The sequence below is a fragment of the Phalacrocorax carbo genome, chromosome 1 (assembly GCF_963921805.1).
Source record: "Phalacrocorax carbo chromosome 1, bPhaCar2.1, whole genome shotgun sequence".
Classification (NCBI taxonomy): Eukaryota; Metazoa; Chordata; class Aves; order Suliformes; family Phalacrocoracidae; genus Phalacrocorax; species Phalacrocorax carbo.
Genome location: NC_087513.1, coordinates 86,560,070 through 86,584,151, shown reverse-complemented (window position 1 = coordinate 86,584,151; position 24,082 = coordinate 86,560,070). Strand labels below are relative to the sequence as shown.

General features: G+C 43.3%; 2 protein-coding genes across 2 annotated transcripts; one reads left to right on the top strand and one right to left on the bottom strand.

Annotated features, from left to right (window-relative positions):
• Window positions 1-5,017: 5,017 nt before the first annotated feature.
• Window positions 5,018-14,492, bottom strand: MIX23 (mitochondrial matrix import factor 23). Its single transcript, XM_064464903.1, has 5 exons — window positions 14,308-14,492; window positions 13,326-13,451; window positions 12,659-12,805; window positions 9,034-9,093; window positions 5,018-5,311 (listed from the first exon to the last, which is right to left on the bottom strand). Exons 1-5 carry the CDS (start codon window positions 14,356-14,358, stop codon window positions 5,261-5,263), a joined length of 435 nt encoding a protein of 144 aa, XP_064320973.1. The 5' UTR covers window positions 14,359-14,492; the 3' UTR covers window positions 5,018-5,260.
• Window positions 14,493-14,584: 92 nt separating this feature from the next.
• Window positions 14,585-23,515, top strand: FAM162A (family with sequence similarity 162 member A). Its single transcript, XM_064464890.1, has 5 exons — window positions 14,585-14,745; window positions 15,869-15,994; window positions 18,414-18,522; window positions 21,328-21,436; window positions 23,248-23,515. Exons 1-5 carry the CDS (start codon window positions 14,730-14,732, stop codon window positions 23,341-23,343), a joined length of 456 nt encoding a protein of 151 aa, XP_064320960.1. The 5' UTR covers window positions 14,585-14,729; the 3' UTR covers window positions 23,344-23,515.
• Window positions 23,516-24,082: the final 567 nt, after the last annotated feature.

Sequence of the window (24,082 nt, the reverse complement as noted above, 5' to 3'; positions counted from 1 at the left end):
GAACAGGTTGCCCAGAGAGGTTGTGGAGGCCCCATCCCTGGAAACATTCACGGTCAGGCTAAACAGGGCTCTGAGCAATCGGAGCTAGTTGAAGGTGTCCCTGCTCACTGCAGGGGGGGTTGGACTAGATGACCTCTAAAGGTCCCTTCCAACCCAACCCATTCTACGATTCTATGAATCGGCATTTATGCTGGAATCTGCTAGAAACAAGCTCGTTCAAGGCCGCGGCAATAGTGACTCTATAGCACAGACTTGCCAGTTTCCTAATCAGCCTACTGAGTCTTCACAGATAAGTGATGCAACAGACTGTAAACCAGTACTTCATATCTAACTTCAAGGCCTGTTCTTGGAAAAAAGGACCCGAGACTGAGAAACTGGGGCTGTTAATGGCCCTAAACTCAACAGTCTCTAGGTCACGGTAAGAGCATGTTACCCCTAAGGATGTTACAGAATTTCCCGACCTTGAGCAGCAATGTTATAGGAGTAGATGAAAGGCATTTGAGGAGAAGCACGTTGTCCTGAGACAACATCTTTCTGAACAAAGAGAAAAATGTTCCTAGTTCTTAGGAATAAAGGGGACTGGAGGAGCTAAAGCTGGAAGTCTGCCTTTTTCTCCAAATTCACCACTCCAGATGAAGGGTTTCTCACAGCCCAATTTATGGAGTTAATGACAATTCAAGCTGATGAGCTAAAATTCCTTCTTTTGCACAAGACCCTGCTGATTCACGCAAATGCTGATCATCTTCCACTGTGTTGCCACCATGCATCTTATTCACACAGCCCAGCAGATGAGCTAATAACTGGAAGAGCCAGCTTCCCTTACTGGGGCCAGAAGCCACAGAATGCGTCCAACAATCATGCAGCACCAGTGCTAAACCAGGACGTTTTATAAACTTCTCCACTCACCAGGATGCAGATCTCACTAACTCCCTTGGGAAGGGATGTTGATAAGATCCCCACGGCAACACTACACGTCTGGAGAACCCTTGATTCCGATTAGTAAGAAATATACTAAGCACAAAGACTTGGAAGGTCAATTTACTATCTTGGGAAACCTCTAGGTGTGAAACTAAAGACATTAATGTTGTGTGGAAATCATTCATTGGGCCCCCTATTTCTGGCTTTGCTCATTTTTGTCTTCAGAGCGTAAGAACTTGCCCCCTCGCCCCAGAATGCACAGAGTTGTGCAGAAGGGAAGGAAAGTCAAGCCGAAGCAAGGAAGCAAGCTGACACTAAAGTTTACACAGGCAAATCAGCCTGTTTTCTTTCCATGGGAGTGCTAATGGCCTTCCCAAAAGCCAGTGGTACTTCTACCATTGGGATGCAGTACTCATCCTGCCCACATAGTTCATTCAATCACTTTGGAATGCTGACGTTTCACAGACCTGCTATCAAAGATGATCAGTGGCAATGGACTATCCTAGGCAACCCTCATCTACACCTCTCTCTGTTAAGCTTTGAATGTAATGGATCAGCATTTAGAACACTGCCTTGAAAAGAACAGCCGTCCCCACTGCATCTCTTGCGCAACATCAACAAGCTAGGGAGTGTCTCCATTTTAGCACTGGAGACACGTTTGATATTGCATACCATTCCGGCCTACAGTCACCGTTTGCACAGGTGGCAATTTCTCTTCACGTAACTGTTAACTTGGAGAATCTGTGCTGGGGGAACAGCACTAGCATTCTTTATAGTTTTAAAGCTGAGTGTAACATCTTGCACTAGGTACTACTCCAATAATGAAGAAACAAATCTTTACAGCTTGTAGGCTACTACTTTCTGGTCCTGTATAAGCAGTTTTAAGAAGCAGAAGCTACAGTCAGTAAAAACACCAGTACAGTAACAAAACAAAGCAAATAAACAAAAACCCCAAACCCCAGGGTTATGTATTTGTGAGTTATTTTTAAACCAGAAATTAAGCCACCTCTGCAGAAATGATTGTGAAAGTTAAGTCACCAGGTCGGGCTTCTGGTTTTGCAGTGACAAGGCATGTAATTGTGACAGGATGAAACGACAGATGGTCTGCACCAAATTTTAAGAGCTGCCAAATGAAAGCAGCCCTCCATCTACCAATTGAAGACCTACTCGTCATCGTGACAGTAACAACAGCCTTGACTTTTAATGTGCTGGTCTGCAAAGGTTTCCCCTACTGCTACCCACCCTGATTTCAAAAGATTTGACACTGTACATCAACTAGGATTAATAGAAGCCTGAACTTCAGCAGCACAAAGCGAGCATATCCCTGCGTATGCTGAGCCTATGGTACCAGTAAAGAGCCTCTTCCCCTCAGTCTGCTTCACGACAACCAAACTCTATCCTTAAAACTTCTGTAAAGAAGTTACCTGTTTCGTCAGTCTTGAGTGCCTACAGGCTGCACTAGGCAACAGCGACGAGCATCGGAAAAAAAACACCTCCTTCTGTTTCACAGAAGGAAATAAGAAGCACACGCTTGAGAGGACTTTCCAAGGAGCCGGGATCTGCCCACCTATATTCACCATCTCCAAGCAATGGGAAAGCCCCACTGGAGGGGAAGCTACCTGCAGGAGATCTAGACTCTGGGCAGGGGCATCAGTCACGCTTTTTGCTTGAGTGCCTTTACCTGCAGAAATAAAGTTGGGACCAGGAAAAGAATGAAATCCTGGTATTTGTGGGATCCATTATTTGATTCACATATGACATCAAGCAGCCCAGTAACTCTGCGACTACCTTGATGGTGAAGTTGAAGCAGGATTCAGTCACAGACCAGGCATGATCCTGGAATGGACAGGGGTCACTAGACACAGAGATTTTACCTGCCTTTGCTTAGTATGGCCCACAGCTCATACCAACGCCATTTGCATACCACCACAAAACATCCCACTTCACAGGCAGACCTTAAGTACTCAAAAAACAGCAAAGCCTTTTTCTCCTTCCACGTGCCCCAAAGCGTGGCATGCAATTCCAGTTACTCACCTTCATGGTCCACTAAATTCAACAGCGAGATTCAAACAGCCTCTGATGCATGTGATTTGCCATGTTCTGTAAGAGATATCCCTCTGTCCCCAGAGCAAACTGAATAGAGTAATTCAACTTCTTGGTGCAACCCTCTGTATACAAGCTGAAAACACCTGAAGAAGGGATGTTTGGGACTCAGAAGTCCTCTTATGGTATCAGTTTTCCATTACAGGTTGGTATAGATCTACTTGTTTGGCCTTATAGTCAAATGAAAAAAATAGTGCTATGTTGGTGTTGGGTTTGTTTTGTTGGGGTTTTTCGTTTGTTTGTTTGTTTGTTTTTATATATACACAGTTTCCTCATACCAAATGCTAAGCTGGGCTACCACAAAAACAAAACAAAAAAAATCTGCTTTTGTATCACAGCCATTTCACAGATCATTTTTCACAGCATCGGCTTAAGTGAAGTTTTCCTGCAACAGCTGAGCAAACATCTGGATGGATAGAAGGGGACAGTGATTAATTCTCATTAGTTTCTACAGAAATACAAGACAAGCTTACATTTCAAGAGTATTGGTGCCACCTCTCTACATGCTGGCAGAAGTTTCTAGCCTACAACTGGCTTAAAAGGAGAATTTGTCCCCGCCGCTGTAGATCCAAGCCCTGGAGAGAACAAATATTTTAGACACCTATATTAGAGGTCAGCATTAGAGCACCAACTTTGAAATCAAAACTAACCGTTCTCAACATCTCATTAGCGGACCATCTCCTGTGGAAATTACGTTACTGGCGATTCAGCCCACAGTACTGAGCAGTACTTGATTGCCACGTTGAGGACAAACAATTATAAGAATCTAACAGTTGAAGAACAAACACGTTTTCTGCTTTCAGAGTTGCAGGAAAACAATGAGGATACTTCAAGAGTGAGACAAGCATTCCAACTGGAGTAAAGTTCTGCTTAGAGCAGTTGCAGTACCTCGGGGAATAAAAGGGGGAAAATGAAGTTTGAACATTAGGATTTACACCCTCAGAGACTTAAAATATATTTCTGCCTCATTCTCACAGAAAAGTGAGGCTAAACGTCTCTGCTGCCTAAAAATAAAGGCCACCAAGTAGTTTGAGTCTCTACTGGACAAACAACTATAAAACAGATGATGCTGCACAGATTTTTGACAGCTTTCAGCAACACAGGCACATTCCTCCATTTACTTCCCACCTCCCATACATGCACAGCTTTTAAGGATGTGAGACTATATAGTAATTTCATTGCTGTAACTGAAAGTGTTTGCAAGATGGGGCCTGTATTTTTAAGGCTCTGTTCAAGTTCAATGATTCTCAAAGACATATTACTAAGTAATAAAAACAGCTGGCAACAAAGCAGACCTCGTCAGCCACTTAGAGTTACCAAAAAATAAAGGTAGAATTGCAGCAATATTTCCTCATACTTATCTGCTTTAAAGGCTGTGTTACTGCAGGGGCGTTGCATTTAAAGCTTTCTAAATACAACACTAAGGCCAGACTCAACAGGATCAGGTGCGCACAGCTATTTCCCGGTTCAAATGCAATACACCTATAGGATTAGTTTTAAAGGTTCAGAAAGCGGGACAAGATAGGGTCACTGGGTAGTTAACTGTCTCAGTCCCAAATGAGATATATCTTCATCTCCAACCCAAAGTGGTTTTCATCGTCACCACGTTCCCCATTTAAAGGAAAAATCCAGCACTTGGTAACAGAGACCAAAGGACAGTATGCCACAGATGCTGCCTGTCAGCACTGCGGGAACAATGGCAAACCTGTATCCATGTGCAACTCTGAACCAGTGCTGCTAGTGTTGAGTAGTTCCGAACAATGCTGGTAGCTTCTTACTTTCAGGGACGCTCAACCTACGCTTGCTGATCATTCTGCAGTCTTTATTTCCTTTCAGACTTTAGTAGATTATTTGCACTAACACAGCACGTTCCTTCATAGTTTGGCAAGCGCCAGTTCAGGGGGAGCCCCGTCCTCCCTGCTCAGAGGTGTTCTTCCCCCCCCCCCCCCCAGGACTGCTGAAGCTGTAGAAGTTCAAGAAAGATGCCAGTTTCGCATTCCATTTGAAAATTATTTTAATACTATAAAACTCATTTGTTCACATATTTTGTACAAAAGACGAGTGGTTTTCTCTCAATTACAGGAGAATCATTTCAACCTTGAGATTTCAGCTAAGTAGGTCCAAAACAAAACAAGACTGGGTTCTATTGGTTCTGGAGGGTCCCAATACAGCTCACCCAAGGTCTCTTTCCAGTTTGGCTCTCATGGTTATGGACCACCTTGATGGAAAATACCCCACATTATTGACTCTTCGGAGGCTTGTAGTGAATTCGGCAACGCTCGTTAAATACCTGAGACACCAAAACAGAAGAGCAAAAGCGAATCAGCCCTCATCCGGGAGAGGACAAGAATGTCAGAGCTAGTTCAGACAACTATCTCTTCACGTAGCACCCACCTCAAGCTGCCCAGCCCTGCTGTACCAATAAATGGTACTTACCAAGGCATCTGTCTCCATTCACCTTCTCTCCTGGCTTTAGTGAATCCAAAGTTTGCTGCCTGATCCTGAAGGACTACACAGCACTAAAAGTGTTCTCCCTCAGGTAAGGCAGGTTTATAATCCTGGCAGTCTGTTATCCTCAAAGATGACGATGCCTGCCTTTTTTTTCCCCCTTTTTATTAAAGGAAGAGGGAAATTACCAGTGAAAGGCTCCTGACCAGCTGTGTTCTGTTAAGTTCAATCTGGCATTCAAATTTGGATGCTGTACTCTTCTCTTCCCTGAGCAAATGCATTTGTGACGGGTAAAAAGACGTGCAAGGGCTCTTGGAAGCCACGCTCACACGGTTAGTTGTCTGACTGCAGGTGCTGACGCTGCCAGCCCTCCTACTGCAAAGGGCACATGCCTCTTGCCTCGTTCACCTCTGGCACCTTCACCGGGTAAAATTTAGCACAGAGAGCTAGAGACTGAAGATCGTGTTCATTTAGCTTGAACTGCAGGCCTTGTCAAGCAGACTGCTTACCCTACGGAGGGCCAATAAACGTGACTATTTAAAGTAAGGCAGTCTGAATCAGAAGCACAGCACACAGGCTCACACCAAAGTTACAGGGGCTCTTTGCAAGCGATTTAGTTATTTATCATTTTGGCTCCAAGCTTTGCCCAGCGCGTGTCCTGAACAGTGACACGAGCACCACCTAGCACCAAGCTGAGGCACTGGCGGTTATTAGTTCCCCCACCAGCACTCCTGCGAGAGCACGTTTTGCCAAGCTGTCCAGAGACTTTTCAGATCCAACTGCTTGTGATCTTCGGGATGTCGAGTTTTGTGAACTCTCCCATTGGCTTCACATGCAGAGTGAGTGGTCTTGAAATTTTAGGGAAGGTATGCGTCATATTTATATAACTACATTCTTTTAAACGGTATCTTCCTAGAATCATCCACTTCTACAGCTGGTCTCCTTATTCAGAGTTCAGAACCTACGGCAACTTCAGCAAAAGTGAAGTTTGCAGCATGCGTTAGTTTTAGCATTGATTCTTAACAATTTTTGAGTCATTTTCAACTTATTTTCAGATATAATTTACTTTAAGAAACAGACACGTATTAGAAGCTGCTCCATACTGCAGAAAACAAAAGTTGTGGGACAGATTCTTTCACACACAGACAACCTGCTGCCCCACTACAATACCACAGGCAATGGGCACCTCTGGAAGAGTTAAGAGTATGTAAATGTCTGAGATCAGATAAGTGATAGAAGGAAACCGTTAAGAGCCCCAAATGGTTCCCGTTCAGAAACATTTTAACACTAAGCAAACTGCACCATTTTTGTCCACTGCCTGTCAAAAACATTTTAAGGACGTATTTGTCTTAAAGGGTACGGGAAATGCACTCTAAAATACTGTAAGGGTCTCTCGCATCAAGCAACACATCAGAAAAATAGCATCTTCCAACTTGCTATCACGGAAACTTTTGAAACAGCCTTTAACAGTAACTCTGCAGCCTATGGGAGGAGGATGAATCCTGCAGTCTTACTAATACCACCTCCTACCTTTAGGATCGTTGACCCACAGATCTCAGTGCGTTGCTCAGGCCAACTAACTCCATTGGTCTACCTGTGAAGTTCTCGACTCATTTTTCAGACAAGAACAACAGTGCCTGAGAAGCCTTAACATCCATGTTATGATGCAGAAGTTTGAGTTTGCTGTCTTTTACATTTTAACACAAAGCACTCCCAACGATAAACTCCAGGTAAACTGGAGGTGCTGTACAGAGACTAATGCAAGTGTCTCGTTTTAGAAGTCAATCCCTTGTTTGGTATCAGCCAAACAAAATTCCACCGCATGCGTTTCTATAAAGCATCCTCTTTCTGTATGCCACTATTGCTATAGCTACCCAGAGTAAGTGTTTGAAAACAACTTTCTGTCTCCTAATCAGATTTTTCCTAATCAGCTTTCAGTTGGTTAGGGTTAATGTAAACACGCAAGCGTACTTTCCAACTAAAAGTCTGCAACAGTAGCAGAGAGTGGAGGCTCTCACCTGCCAAACGAGAACCACTTCCATGTAACAAATTGCATTCAGTCCACAGCTATGACTGGGTCTATCAAATTCCTTCAGTGAAATATTTTTACGGGCAGCTAAATGAGACATTTACGCCTATATTGAGATGGAAGCAGCAGCAGAGCTGCAGATAAAACCCAGAAATACTTTTATCTTCAAGCCCTACTTTAAACACTAGCAGGCTAAGAAACCTCACTATTTATAAAAGAAATGTTCTCCATCTTCTGGAAAAATTGGACATTTCTATCACTAGCAGAAGCTTAGTGCAGATACAGGAAATCACAGAATCATTAAGGTTGGAAAAGACCTCTAGGATCCTCACGTCCAACCGTCAACCCAACACTAACTACCAAGTCTCCTAAACCATGCCCTGAAGTGCACCAGGGTTAATTTCAGTGCTAGCTCTGGGCTTCAGAATGGAGATAGTGTGGGGTGGGTCTTCCCCCCACCCCTTTTAAATTAAACTGACAGAAGACTTGCCATAAAATGTTTGCCACTGGTAGGCTGCAGCATGTTGTTAAGGCTGTGGCCTTGCTTAGTCATATCTGAGCCAGCTTTAAATTAGTTCAGCTCAAGGGCATGATCGGCTTTTTCAGCCAGTACTGACAGCAAAGCATACCTGGAAAAACATGGAGATGCCCATCTAATCAGCCTGCACTGAGCTGTACTGTGGTGACTAGACCTCCAAGAATACAAAAGCTGTATTGCATTTATGCTGGTGCAATCTAGAGGACTAAAATCCTGAAGCAGAGATTAAAAAGGGAGCTGTAGCTAGTACTGGCTATTTGCAAAAAAAATCCTTTTTGCATTTAGAGAGGGTAAGAGGTTCTCCATACAGTGTTGAAAGCTCTGAAAAACGACAGCAAATGAGAAGAGGATGCTAGACGTGAAATGCTGCAGTGACAGAATACAGCCACCTCAGAATTCAAGCTCAGTGTTAAGATCACTTTATAACAAGCGTCTGCGCCATCAATCCGGAGGGTGAGCTGCCCCCTCTATTGACGCAGGAGAGCAACGGCAGGCCTGCCCTTTGCAGCAGGGAGCATCAGTCCAGGCCTACAGAAGCTCCATCAGCAAAAGGTTCGGTTTCTACGGCCCCATCCTCCCCGGCCTCTGCTTGCTCAGAAGCGAGATCAGTACCAAACACAGCCAAATTTGAGAGACTCAGCCCTCCAACACCGTTAGAGGCCCAGCAAAGGTTTTCAGACAAGCCACCACAGAAAAGTCTACAAAGTCCTTAGCCACTGGGCAAGGTGGAGAAAGGGAACTACTCAGGGAGTCCTCCACAAGCCCTTTCTCCCCGCTAAATCAGACACCTTTCTTTTCTTTGCAGTGCAACTGAAAAACTTTGATCTCTGCACCCAGAGCTGGGAAAATGACTGATCTGAAATGACCTGAAACATTTCCCCCAGCACTGCCCTCCCCTCACCTATTTCTGGTTAACCTGCCTCATAAGGCACCAGTCCCACACCTCCATGCCAGGACTGTCTGTTGGGACAGAACATCATTTTAAATGACTGAGTACCTTCCAGCTTCTGTCGTTTACCACTTCTTCAACATTCAGCTCCGACTGCATCAATTTCAACTGCAGAAAGTAACAGATAAAGAGGTTATTGTCAATCAGGCCTCCCTGCAGCCTTTGATATTTACTACCACTACAACCTTCTAGATCACAAACCCCGTATCAGGTGAGCATCCCCTCTGATGGTGCAAACTGAAGGGCACGATGTGAAATCATCCTAGAAGTCTGGCCCTTCCAATACTCGGGGCAGACTGAAGTCTGCAGGGTACAGTGACAGCAGACTTGCAGTGCAAGACTGGCAGAAGTAGCTCCTAATTACTAATGCTCTATTGATAAATATTGCCCATCAAGATTTGTTAGCAATTAACTGATTAATGTTAAGCACATCACAGACAAAAATAACTATGCCTAATTCAAGCATTCGGGAGGGGAATGCCAGTGCCGGGGTTAGCTCTGTAGCCTTACTTGTCATTCTTCCACACATACATTATTTGAGTCATACAGAGAGCTGGCAGCAAAGATAGGACTGAACACGCAGATCTTAGATTCTGGATTTAGAATTAATATCATAAAGGAATCCCCTCCGCTTCCTTTGCCATCTAGTCTGTGCACTGACCAAAAAAAGGGTCTACAAGAGCAGATCACGTATGTTCATGCTATCTGAACCAGTTAATATGTTATGTGATCACAGTAGGACAGATCACATTTACACAGATGCAAAAGCTCTAGCAAGAAGTACCACAATACGCAGTTCTTGAACCCTCACTCAACCCATGAGAAATCTAAGAATCTCTTTGGTTTTAACCTATTAGAATCTCCCAAGAGGCACATGTGACAGTTGCATTCAGGTGGCCTGTGGTAATTTGACTCTGCCACAAGGCCCTGAAGCAACAGTAGGAGATACAAGAACCATCCTAAATGTAGGCAAAAATGGCAGATGCATTTTTGTTGGAGTCTTTAACACAACAGACTAAGGATCAGAGTTTATCCATTTTAAATACATGGTTCCAACTGGAGAGCTGGTGAACAAGTGCAAGCTAAGCAAGCAATCCCATCAAAAACCTTCCAAGTAAGATGTCCAGACACACTCAGCTAATACAGTTGTTGGATAAACTTTTACCTACTCAATAGGAGCCCAAACTGTTTGAAGTAACTATCTAGCATCAACAGGGTGACTAGATGACCAGGATCAGTCTCTGTAAAATAACAGCTCAGATGATCTTTAGCAGTTCAAAGAAACATTTTTCCTGCTGGAGGATGTGAATAGGTTTACAATCATTTGGACTGTCACATTAATTGCCCTTGACACCAAGCCTAAGCAAAAGTACTATTTTAGACTTTTCCTTAGAGTTGCAGACCTCAACAGCAATACCGTGTTAATCAACACAGCTATGCAGAGAGTTTTGTTGTTGTTGTTTTTAAAATGTACTCTGACATTAATAAGCCTTACTAATTTGATTGATAATGCTAATATTCATTAGGCTTTATGTTTAGGATTTCCAGAATTTATTTAGTTGGATATTTTACAACACTTCATTCAAGTAAACCAAGATGGTAACAAATTAATACAATAATCAAATGATGTTTTAATATAAGTGGACTAAAAGAACTGGCTGACACTACTCCAAGTTTTCTTACTCAATGATCCAGAAGTAATAATTTTGGATAAAGTCATCCAATTTGTACCATTAGCAGGATGGAAGAAACACAAATAACAAGAGAAAACAGACCTGTACTGCAACCAACTGAATATATATTTGAAATGCATAATCTTGAATGTAGAATGTGTTCTCTCAAGATATCTTATCTGAGTTCTCGAAAAAAACACAACTCTCACAGAGAACAAAAAAAATGAGGCAGGGGGTGACACCTCATAAAGTACAAGTGCAAATTTGAGGTCATCTCATCAAAAGATTTCTGGGCTGTTCCCAAATAATGGATTGGTATTAACATTTGAAATCACTTCCAATTATTAAACATTATCATTGTGATCCTCCTAGTGAGTGATACGCTTTGGGCTCAGTAAGTAAACAATTTGAAGAGTTGGCTCTGCAAACAAGATTTGTAGAAAACACTAAGCAACCATTCAGGTTTTCCAAATTAATATGGATGCTTCTTAGTGGTTCTGTAAGTGAGGCTTTAAGAACGAAACCACTTGCCTGCCACCTGGTTCTTTAAATCTGAGCTCATGACAGAGCACTTCCCTGAAGAGCACACGAACAAACAGTTCGCTCAGTGCCTCGGAAAAAATCAGATGCTTGGGTTCAAATCATTTCCTCAGGAGGCCTTTTAACTACAACTGCATCAGCATTCAACTGCCCTTTGAAACAGGTGCTACAACAGGCTGCTCCTCTTGGAAGTACAGGGGCAAGTGGATTTTGAGGAAGTTTAGCACTGCAAAAGCAAAATTCAGGACCGATCCCTTCAAGCCTTATGGGACTGCAGCAGGGAAAGCTGTACCCATGACGCAGGATCCTATACAGGACACTGTATATATATATGATGGTGGGATGTCTGGCTGTTACGAGAAGAACTCGCTGTTACACTGGGAACTCAAAAGCACCGGTTAAGACAGTCCTCAACAGAGGAAGGCTCATTAAACTGATGAACACAACAGACATGCCTAGCCAGTGTATGCAAAAAAGGCAATAAGCAAGCAGTCTTATTTGGTATCTGCTGCAAGCTTGTGATGTGGAAAATAATGTAAAGTGAACACAAGCCACACAGAGCAGGTCCAGAAGAGGAATCAATGGAACAGTTCACATCCCTGCTAATCTCCACTCCTAGAGCTACACATGCAGTATCATTTCCCTACAAAGGAGGCCCTGGAACGGGGGCAAAAACTTCAGTGGGGTTCCCTTCCCCACTTCCAATGCTCAGTCTAGATCACCTCTGTTCACCTCTGGTGAAGTACACTTTCCATCCAGAGTCCAGAAGGTTGAGAGGGTGTTTGCTCGTTTAAATTCCTTATGCAAACCCAGAAGTTGCTCTCACACCATCACAAGGTATCCAAAAAATTAATCCAAGAAATATTAAACAACAAAAAAGTTTGTTAAGTGGAATTCAGGGTTGCCTGGCAGCTCCTTGTAGAGGACAGAAGCTCCAATCAACACACCAAGTAAGAAAGATTCTTCTCAGTGTGATGATGAAAAGGGACAGCTTTAAGGCTGCATAGCTCTGTGGTGTTACAAAAGCCATATTTCATTATCTTCTGGTGTTTGCATCTTGGCAGCCATACTTGCTGTTTGCAGATATACTAGTTTTACAAGATCTCGAAATGGCAAAATAAACCTTCAAGGCATTTTGAAAGGACCAAGCAAGCCACAAGTACGTTGTACACTAAGTGGTGCTAGCCAGTGAAGGTTAGAGTCCACCGTGGGGAAGCACACATTTTTCTACAGCATTTGTGCAATGGGATCCCAGAAAATGCTCCACTTGTAGGATAAAAGCAGCTCTGTCTTGTGGGCTAAAGGAAAATGGTTCTCACAAACCCAGCCAAGGAGAACATTCGAAAAGACTGCCTGAGCCAGGATCCACTTCAGGTTCTCTCCATCACACTGGTCCTTCCATTTGGGAAAGATACCCTCTTCTCCCTCCCTAAGCGATGTCTGAAAATTCCACCACTCACCTTTGTCTGCTCTTTTCTGAGTTGCTTTAATAATGCTATGTCATCCTGGGCCTTTTCCCTCTCTTCTCTGAGAGTTTTCACTACACTGGAAGTCTGAGCAATGCAGTTTTTGATGATTCTCTCTCTGCTGGTGTGAGCATCCATCAACTACGTGGGGAGAGAAAGAAAGTCACAACAACTAGTTCAGCAGAGATCAAAAGCCTCCGAATTACAAGTTTAAGAGAGACTTTCCAAGGTCAAGGCTTTGCTGTGCCTATAGAGATCCCTTTGACTCCATAATCCACATGTTGGAAGCAACTCTGCTTTGAGCACCAGCTACCAACTTGATCAAAAGCCAAAGATACACACGAGCAGGAGTCCTGCAAAGTAGTGCAAAAGCACGCTAGCACCCACTTTTAAAAGAAGCGGACAGGGCTAATGCCATCCTCTGAATCCGAATGTACACCCTGACAGGTCGGTACTGCAGAACAAGTAAGTTCCCCGGGTGGTTTGAAACTGAAGTAGCGTTACATGCGCGCGGCCTTTGCTGCGCGGAACATGCCGGTTACGTATGCGTAAGGTATATATACCAAGGCACAGTTCCTTAGGAACTGAGGATGATCTACTGGCCACTGCACGCAATAAAACATCAGGAAGTGAGCTGAAAGTCGAAGGAGTGCACACTCACAGACTGGTACAGCTCTTTACATGTCTGGCCGGCATCAATTTTCCCCACAAAGGAAGCTGTTGGAATCGTAGTGTTTAATTCGTGGACGATCCTGTCATCGATCGTCCTCATCACCCTCAGCAACTCCTGTGTTAAAAGTAAAATAAAATAAAAACCTTTGCTTATGTCTCTGAGAAAAGTGTACCGAAAAAAAAACTGTAAATATTTTAATAGAAAATTAAATATATTGGTTACAAGCAGCAAAGAAAAAAAAAAAAATAGAAACTCCACCAAATGAACCATTTCCACAGGTTGGCTTGCTGCAAACCAAGCAGCCTCCTTAGCAGCAAAGGCCGGGGACGGAACAGGTCAGAGCTGAGCTGCGACCAGCCCCCGCAGCCCCTCCTCAAGACACCCCCCGGGAGAGCCGCTGCCCGAAGCCCCGGCCCCGTCCGTTAACGCTTCCAGGCGGGAAACCGGGCGCGACCTGCAGCAAAAGCAAAAACCGCCGATAAAAGCCACCTTTTTTTGGGAGGACAAGGTGTTTCAGAAGCGCCAGGCAGCGCCATCTCAGCCAAGCTGGACTCTGCTCACGCCGCGGGGGATACGCGGGGTATTCCTCGCTTCGTTAAACAACGTGAAGGCTCCCACGGAGCTCCCTCCGCCCACGGAGGCTCCCACGCCGCGGGCTCCCCCTCCTGGGAAGGGACCCCGGCAGGGGGATCCCACCCCGCCCGGCTCCCCGCCGGAGGGCGCCGCGTTCCCGCCGCGGGGGGCGAAAGGAAGGCCGGACCCCGCCGCCGCCGCATCCCGACCGTTGCGGGGAGGGGTGACCTCGCCGCCCCCCCCCCGCCCCAGGGCACGCGCTCCCTCGGGGCCGCGCGGCGTTGCTACGAGACGGCGGGAGCGCGCCGGGCGGCGGCGCGGGGAGGCGGTAGGAGCGGGCCCCCATCACCACCACTTTCGGGCTTCCCCCCTGTCCTCGCCACCCCACGCCAGTTACCTGGAACTCGGCGAAGTCCTCGCAGCTGGCCGCTCCGCTGGGCGCCGCCATACTGGAAAGGCAGAGGGCGGCGGCGGCGGCCAATCCAGCGGGGAGGCGGGATGACGCGCGGGGCGGGGCGGGGGGGGGAGGCGCGCGGCCGCGGGCGGCGCCTGGCGGTGGGGTGTCCGTCCGTCATTCCCCACCCCCCACCCCGGGCATCCCACCGGCGGCTCTGGGGCGTCCTCCGGGGAGGGCTCCGGCGGCCCCCTCCCCACCCTCCCAGAGGCCGTCCCGGGAGGCAGCGCGGCGGTCCCGGCCCCGGCGCGGTTCCGCCGCGCCCCTCCAACCCCGGGGCGGGGCGGGGCGGGGCGGGGCGGGGCGGGGCGCCGGCCCAGCGGTGACATTGAGGGGCCCGCGCCAGGCAGGGCGGAGGCTGCGCCATGTGGGCCCGCGCCGGTGAGTGACTGCCCTGGGCCGGGGCGCGGGGCCGCCGGCCGACCTCTGCCGGGGCCGCCGGTGGCGGTTCGCCCCCTCCCCTGTGAGGCAGCGGCGGGGGAAGCGGTGCGGCCAGCCCCGGGGCGGCCTCCCGGGAGGTGCGGGGGGTGCGGAGCGGGGCTGAGGTGAAGCGTTACCGTCCGTGCCTGATGGGCCGCGGCGCTTGGAGCTTGGCGGCCTCCACGCGGACTTGAGAAAAAAACCCAAAGGAATGGATTTGTGCCTTTTGGGGTTGGGGGGGGGGGGGGAAGCTGTCGCCTCTAAATAAATATAAATTCGGGGTTTTCTTTGGAGCTGGAATGTATTATGCTTAGAAAATAAAGGGCTACTGTTTCTCATGGGAGAGACCCGTTCAGCCAGCATAAAGAAAAAACCTCAATTTCTGTTTTTAAAAGTGCTCTTTTGCCTTTCAAAGGTTTCCCACCCCCCGAATTTTCTCATTGTATTAATTAGAAGCTCATTCTTGAGAGTATGTACATATATAAAAGTATATATACGAGTATATACATATGTAAGTATATATATAAGTATATATACTTATATAAGTATATATGAGGTGCCCTCAGTACTGCAAGATTCTGCTCTTTTCTTGACTCTGTCAAGTCTGTGACTTAATTTTTTTGTGACTAACTTTTGGGATGTGACAAGATTGGTAGGATGCTGGTGTGCTTTCCTTGAAAAAGCAGTGTCTGAAGTATATCTGAAGCATGCGAATAGATAAATTCCTTGAAATTGTGATGTGCGTTTTGTGTTAAAAATTGCTGTAGGCTGTAGGTAGTTGTGTGTTCCTATTTTTCTGCATAAGGTTAATGGGCAAGCTCCAGTCACAGCTTATAGAGTCAAGCTTTAATTTCTTTGGTAGACCTTGCTACAATCTAAATCCCATGTTCCTTGCATAGTATTAGATTTGTACCTATTGTTTTTCTTTCTTTTTTTCTTTTGTGTTTTAAAAAATAAATTCCATTTAAAAGCTAGAAATTTCCAATTCTCGTTTTAAAAAAAATCTATTTAAAAGCTAGTATTCTCACTTTCTGCTATGCTGAATTAGGTTTGGGCCCTTTGCTTCATCTGTTTTCTCTTCCAGATGGGGCAGTTAAACTGCTGGGAAGAAATATTCCCTCAGTTCTGAGGATGACTAAAGGAACGGATCTGAAGACAAGCAGAAGGCTTTGCATTAAACCCCAGGAAGAAAGTCAACTTCAGCCAAGAAGTAAGAGTTTCTGATAATGATCATGCTGTGTTTCATGCCACAAAATATTTAGATATCCAGGCTGTAATCTTCTGCACAGGAATTTAGTTGACAGAGATGCTAATATCCCTGGTTTTGTGACGGGGAATTCTAAGCATTAAATTTAGTAATAAAATCTCATTTTTTAACAAAGCCAGGGGTTGATATTTCTTCTTGTGACAATTAGTACAGCTTTCACTTTGTAGCAGGTCACTAGCATCTTATCTGACGTGCAGTCCTACATTGAGGCTCTTCAGGGGTGCTCTAGAACTGACTGTTCAACACCAATGTAAACTATCAACGTTTCGGAACATCATACAAGCTAAAATACTTTTGCAGTTTTTTGTAGTACAGCCAGCTCCAGATGCTCATAAAATTGAAGGTGCCCTGCAGGAGAGAGTCAGTCTGCGTCGTTGGCTTATTTCATGTTTAAGGATGGAGGTGTTCAGGTACAGCTCAGGCCATGAAACGTTTTTTCACTGTGTATGGGATAGTTATGATGCCCTCATCAGGCTCCCTGTATCATCAGGTTCCCTTCACGGCCGACTGATACTGGATAAAAGGAGCATACAGATGTGAAGCATTTTGCACGCTTCTGTGTTAAAAACATAACACAGCTGTCCTGGGTAGGACCAAAGGTCTCCTTAATGGTGTCCTCGTTCCTGTAGTGGTTGGTAAAGGAGGTCCCTTACATTTTTGTGAAGACTAATAGGAATGATGACCAATACCAAGGATATAAGGAAGAGTGTAGAAACAGGACAAACATAGTGTTTCTCCCTAGACTGCTGACCCAGAGGTGGCATCTTTGTGTTTAATGGTCCTCACTGGATTTTCATAAATTTGCACAGTCTCTTGAAGCTGCATGTATTTTTAGCATCTGCATCCTCTGTGAAGGAATTCTGTACCTGAAACATGCTGTGAGAAAACAAGTACAGTCTTATATTTGTTTTTGAACCTGGTGCGTGCTATTTGCAATTTGATGTTCCTTTATTCAATACCCCTTCCAAAACATTAGATTCATTAGAATCCACACTCCCGATGAACGTCACCTATGATTCTGGTGCCCTCTGTTGTGCTGAAGAGAGCTTCAGTTGCTGCTTTTCCAAACTAAAGGTCTCAGGCTATGATATTGTTTCTTACATGGTGGCCATTCCATACCTGTGGTTGTCCTTACCAATTTTCTCTGTACCCGTTCTATTTCAGCTGTTTCAGAGATGAGGGATCAGTATTTCACATGCTTTTAAAAAATGCTGGAGTCGTGGTTTTACACAAAGGCATAACGCTTTTGAGCTGGTCTGTGTTCCTATTCGTTGCTAGCAATGCTGTTTCCGACTATTACTGAACACTTTGCCAAAAACTCTGTGAAACCTCAAGGACTTACACCTCAGCAGGAATGGTTAGGTTAGAGTCTGTCTTCTGCATGTGAACTGGAATTGCTTCCTGTTTGTATACATGGGGTTTCACTGGCCATCTCATAGACTCAGGATTCTGAAGCCCTGCGGCTCTTTGCGCTTAGCCCTCTTCTTCATTGTTTCTGAATAACGTAGTGTTGTCAGCGAACTGTCTATCCACCCTACTTCCTAGATAATTCATGAATCCATGAGGCAGCAGAGCCATACAGGATACTTCCCATTGTTGGGTTCGTGGTTTTTGTTTTGCTTTTTTCCTTTAAAAAGGAGATGGGAGGTGGGAAAGCTGTTTATCTTTGCAGTTTATTTACTAGATCATAATGGTATGTTATGAATGGAAACCTTCCCATATGGCATTCTGAATGCTTTTTTATAAGGAGTTTGAAGGACTGAGCTGAAAATTAAGGGTGTGATCTTTGCCTGTGGTCATCCATTTGATTATACCTCCAGAGAAGATCAAATCTTACACTCCCTGGAAAAGTTAACATTCTGTCATGCAATGGTGTGGCATATGGGCTTTTCTGTAGCAGTTCCATTTGATTTATTTTACTTTTTTAAACTAGTTTAAATGTAATAGGAAAATTATAATATCACAGCAAGCTTAATATCACAGGAAGCTGAAATGCTGGAGAAGGTTCCGCAAATCCAGAGGTACAAATATAGAGGTCTTGGGCAAGATTCGGCTTTCCTTACATGGCCTCAGTTTAATCCATATTTACAGGTTTGTTAATCTGACTGCAATATACCTTTTGTTCCCTAACCAGCTCTAGCGATGACACTTCTACATACTTCAAGCAATTCTGCATTGCTCGCCCTAACTGGTTTCATTACAGATGTGCAATTTGTATTCTTTGACAGTTTGGTTGGATTGTTTCTTGTTTTGGGCTGGTTTTGGGGTTGTTTTTTTTTGGGGGGGGGGGGGGGGGGGGGATTGGTTTTGTTTGTTTGTGTGCTTGCTTGTTTGGGGGTTTTGGTTTGTTTTTTTTTTCTAGGTCGGTCTCATTTGAGGGTGCCTGGACACAAGCCTACAGACTGGGAGAAAAGATTTTTGTTGTGGGCAGGCCATTTCAAAAAAGCAGAGGATATACCAGAGACTGTCTCGTAAGTGCCAGTTTGGAAGCTGTAAAAGAGACATTGTCTATGCAGGAATAAGTTACTTGAATGTAACTCTAGAGTAACTTTTCTTAAATGGAATGGGTTTTCACAGCTAAAAAATCTTACGCTGCTGTGTTTGGTGGTGTTTGTAGACAAGCTGACCTGAGCAATTCTGTATTGCTGAGATAATATATTCCTTTTGATTTTTTTTGAAGGGATAACCAGCATCTATCAGTTGTTTCATTAGAAAAACATCAAGAATCGGTTAATTTTGACTCTTTCTCCGAATCAAAAGCTTTTTGCAAATATTAGTGTGAGTTTTTTTCTTGTGTTCTTTCTTTATATGTCAGTCTTACATTGTGTGAAACACTGATATAGCTATAAATCAGAAACTCATTTAAAGTATTTATTAAGAAATATCTGGAGGGCATGGGCCAACTTTCTCTACTCATGGAATTTAAACTAACAAAGAGTGGAAAGGCTCGCTAACAAAAAAAATATATAGGCAAAATTTCCCTGTTCCTGCTGGATTCCAAATGTTAATGCTTCGCCCTTTGTGAAGAGCAGAAAATAAAACTGGACATTCTAGTTTGCCTATCTAAAGGCAAACAAAAGGCAATTATTAGTTTAAAAAACATTCCTGGTAGTAGTTTGGTTATCTTTTCAAATATGCTTGTAATGCTTTTAAATTTAAATAAATACATATATTTAAAAGATACAGGAAATCTTGTACTACTTGGGCAAGCAAACTATGTAGCTGCCCTCTAAAGATAGTCTATTTGTTATGTATCACAATGGATATATAGTTAAAAATTAGTTCTTCGATTTTGTATGGAATAATTTTTCTTAAAATCACATTTGAAATACGTAAAGGTGTAAATTATGAAAACTTAGAAAATTGTCAGTTCATGTATTTTTGCATACCAAACACTTGTTATGAGTGTTTTTAAGAAAACAGAGTTAGCAGAGGGATTGAAGCCATTTTTAATGGTTTATTGAAACCAACTTCTGATAAATGGTGACCATTTTTGCAAGTTGCGTAAGGAAATCTTGTTTTTATTTAGGCAAATAGTTCAGCCAAAGCTGAGAAGACTATTTAGAGCTATGAAAGCACAAAAGCTTGCTTTCCTGTTCTAAGCTGAATTAAGAGTGGGTTGTAAGGGCCTGTGATGTAACTCAGTAATCTTAGAAGATGTGGTGATCAGAAGTAACTTACTTATTAAACAGATGTTCATCGTAGCCACTGAATTGATTTAAAATGCAAATTGGTTCCTCTTGCATAATTCTAACACGTCCAAGGTACTTAAAAAATTAACTAATAAAGTCTTTTAAATCCTGCTCCTGTGCATTTCAGCTTAATTACAGCCTGCGCCCAAGTTGTTCATCGCAGATCATTAGCAAAAACAAATAACCTGGAAGCAAAATTTAACTATTAGTTTCATGGTAGGTGAACATGTTCCCTCTGATCAGAAATCCTATGCTCAGATCAATACTCTGAAACAGTGATCAAATCACTCTTGCACTCCTCTTCAAAATCAAGAACAAAACTCTCTTCAGTTCTCTGGTCCTATGCAATTTACCACATTGAACTACTGTGGATCCTTCAGTATCTTTTTTCCTCCAAGTATAAGGGTCAAAATGTGGTTAAAAAGATTCCATAGTCACTCATGTTTGCATGCAGTGATAATTTCCCAGTTCCATTAAATCCACCATCCATGTTAGTTTTGGGGTATAATTACTTAGTTTGATGCATTTCTTCTTTCATCACATGATGTTGATGCTTTTCTAGTCATCTGTAATTTTATAATATGCCAAATTCAATCAGTGAGACTATTATATCTCCTTGAGAAGGGACTCAACTGCTCTGAATTCTGCAGAGAGTTAAATATATAGGGTATAGGTCTTTGGTTATTGTGGAAAGCACATCTAAAAGCGTTGTTTCATTGGCCCCTCTTGCATCAGTATCTCTAATACAAACTTTAAATTTGCTCTGAGATATCACTTCAGAGTTTAACCCCAACTTAAAATAAATGGCTTTTTGTTTTAACTCATCGCATGTACAGCTGGAAGGACACAGTGATGCTCGTGTGGAAGATTTCTGGTTTTTAAAAGATAACTATGTTAAGTAACAGGTTTCCCAAAGGAGTCGTATAGTTACTGGTGTGGCTAGATAAGCCTCCTAAAATAAAAAATTAAACTGAAAAAAAAAAAAAAAGATTTAAAGTTCTCTGTCCAAAGCTGATATTGGAAAGCTTACACGCATCGATACCTCCTTAGTTTCTTAGGAAAATAGATTTCCCTCCTGCTAGAGTAAATAGTCTTAAGGTAGTGGTAACCACTGGACTTTTACCAAGTCCTATTCAGATCTTCTGGGGACTACTACATTCAGGAGCCAGTGTGTAAGCTACAGCACTATCAAATCCTGTAGTAGAGGATTATCAGTAAAGGCATCCCTCTGCTTCTCCTGTTCTTCCCATAGCGAATGTACATATTTACATACTGCAGCCTTCCTCCTCTACATTCCAGGCAAGTGGTCTAGAAAGACAGCATTCTCCCTTAACAATTAAATAACCAAGAGCTAAAAATGTTGGGTTTGTTTCCAACTTTGGGAGGAACTCCTTTGTGACCAAGTACATCCCAAGGTAGCTCTGGATCAGCCTTTCCCATTCTTGTAAAACCTTTTTGTGAAAAGAGCCGAGTACTGTTAGCATTATAACAGATGACATAGATTGCATGCCTGGAGAAATCAAACAATTAGCCAAATGGTTTATCTGGGTCTCTGATAGAGTCTGTTCTTTTATTATTCTTGAGGATTGAAACAATAAGAGCAGCAAAGACCACACTGCGTGTGAAGTTCAGCTATGTAATGATTGTTTTGACAATATTGGGATGCATAGTCATGGTGATTAGAGGGAAGCAGGTAAGCACAGGTTTTTGGCTGGTAAGTGCAAATCAGTCTTCTAACTCCTCGGTTCCTCCTACAGATTGTTAGTACTGGTTTGGTTTGGTTGGTTTGGTGAGGTTGGTTTGGTTTTTTTTTTTTTCATTTTATCACTGAGCAAAAATTTGGGTCCTCCTAGTTCCCTGGAAGTGACTGTCATTGATAAATTTCCAAGTCAGAAAAGGGTGGTGGCACTGTTAGACTGTATATGCTTCCTTTAAACGGACAAAAAATAGTCTTTTTTTCTCAGTGCAATAATTAATTTTAGTTTGTGCTGTTTTAACTCTAATTTTGCTGAAGGGCTGCAAAAGTTTGAAAGGAATGAGCACCTTCTGTTGTGAGGATCGGGTAGGCAGGTAAATGCTTCCTGGGCCAATGTGGTCCCTTCAGTTCACTGTATGGACCTACTACAAGCGCCTCCACATGCTGCAACACTCATAGAATCAATATAATGGCAAGAACAAGTGATTGTTTCTTCAAAAACAGATGAGAATTATCAAAGTCTTTTTAAACAGTGGGGAGATAGATGGTCAGTAATAATTGTGCCCTTTAATTGCATTAGAAAATAGTCTTCCTTTAGTGTGGATGGAACAACTTTCCTCAAATTACTATTGTTTGTTGAATTGAAAAACTACTTCATAGAAGAGCTCCCACATCCTGTAGATGCTGACTATCCTTCATTTGCACAGAATTTGACATGGTATCAAAGGAGACCAGCGTATGGCAGCACTAGGTCTGACTTCATTTGCATCATACGGAGTGAGGAAGTGTAGAGTTTCAGATTCCAAATGCATCAAAGGCTAGTCATACCTTAATTTTACTTGTTTTTTAACACAGTTGGTGAACTATTAACTTTGTGGTATTTCTGTAAAGAAGCAAGGAACATTCGTTGTGAAGCCAAGCTAAAGCCTCTCAGCAGCATTAGTCTCAAAGTCAAGGAATATGAATATCATCTGTGCAGCTTACTGTCATGTTGCTTTTGATAAAAAGCATGGTGGTAACAGAAACGCAGTCCACTCCATTCTTTTAAGGATGACTAGAAGCAGAAAACTTGAGCTTAAAGCTCTGACATGGGTAGAACCTTGTTTGCATGCTGCCTTTCTCTGAGCAGTTTGTCCGATGACAATGTTCAGATCTGTCTACAGACTACTAAGTGCTGTAGAGAAACCTTAAAACTAGTAACAGTCTCAACCCCAGCATAGTGAACTACTGATGGGTCAAGTGATGTTTCTACTTGTCAGCATTCCCCTATCAAAATGAAAAGGATGCAGCACTCAGACAAAACAGTGGAAAGGTTTTTCCCTGGCTTTAGCAGAAGAGATCAATCACTGACAATTCCCAGAGCATTTTCCTCTTATGAATGCAAACACCAGAAAGAGAGGACAGCTGCTTTGGGACCCTTGTCTTCACAACAGTGGGAATCTATTAAGTTTAACTTCGATTTGTTTCCAGTACTGACTTTTGAAAACCAGATATTATTATTAAATACTGACCAGAAGCACAGAATACAGCTGCTAGTACCTTAACAAAAAGGTTACATGTATTCCCAGAGAAGTAATGAGTTTAAGCCAAGGTAGTCTAAAGGCTTTAATGCCAGGAAGAGAGAAGGTTAAAATAAAACATCTGTAGATTTTATTCTCTGGGAATAAATTGAACATTTTTCTTACATGGAAATTAAACCATGCCTTGAGTAAGGATAGGCCAGCTATTTTGTAAATTATTGATTCAGGTTTAATCTCTGTGGTACCTTAGGTAATACTTTCTGCTCTTGCTTTGTCATCATACTGTAGGCTGTAAAAAGGCATGAATCTCTTACAAGCATGAACTTGGAGAAGAAAGCTCAATGGAGAGAGGAAGCTACTCAGAGTACATCTGCTAAACCTTAGAGGAGGAGACAGAGAGACCAAGGACTGGGGAAGAAAAGCTGATGTCCTTTCCAGCACTGGAAGGAGAATGTAATCACATCTGTCCTGTATGTGTGTTCTGTACTCTTATGTTCAAGGAAGAATGAATACATTATCCTGTAATCATTAAAAACCTGTTTTCTTTTCCTAACAACCTCTCCTTTCCTCCAAACTGTCGTCTTCACAGTTAGTGAAACAGGACAAGTGAGCAAACTATGGACAGAAGAGTTGTCTCCCACATGTGCTATGCACAAGACCATCGTTTATAAGACTGCAGGAGCTGTACCTGCATTTGTGGTACCAGTCTCCTTTATGGAGCCTTATGCTTGCTCTTACCACTTCCAAGAAGGTAACTGGAACACAAAAGGACAGCCCATTTGGTTTCCACTTGTACAAACAAAATACCTTTGGGCAGTAATCCGCTACAACTATTTCATGTCCCTTCAGGAAGAATGGTGCTGTGCTATATGTATTCTAGGCAGCCTGTAATAATATAGAATATTCCATATACTCCTCTTTTGTAAGAGAGAACAGTTATTAGGGGAGTCCTTGCGTCAGGAATAATTGTGTGACCTGCATTAACATCATGAAAATAATCTTAAGTTATTGGAAAGTTTGCTTACCTGTTTGAGGTCCAATATATTCTCGCTGCATTTAAGTAAGTGAAGGGTTACTTTTTGTGAAGTACTGCTGCCTTTTGATAAAAACAGAAGGGGGAGTG

Coding starts and splice junctions, on each gene's coding strand:
- MIX23 (XM_064464903.1), bottom strand. CDS start 14,358: ATGGCGGCGCCCAGCGGAGCGGCCAGCTGCGAGGACTTCGCCGAGTTC. Junction 12,806..13,325: donor GTAAAGAGCTGTACCAGTCT/GTGAGTGTGCAC, acceptor CTCCCCACGTAG/TTGATGGATGCTCACACCAG. Junction 9,094..12,658: donor TCAGAAAAGAGCAGACAAAG/GTGAGTGGTGGA, acceptor TACTTTCTGCAG/TTGAAATTGATGCAGTCGGA.
- FAM162A (XM_064464890.1), top strand. Junction 15,995..18,413: donor AAGTCAACTTCAGCCAAGAA/GTAAGAGTTTCT, acceptor TTTTTTTTCTAG/GTCGGTCTCATTTGAGGGTG. Junction 21,437..23,247: donor TGGTGATTAGAGGGAAGCAG/GTAAGCACAGGT, acceptor ATCATACTGTAG/GCTGTAAAAAGGCATGAATC.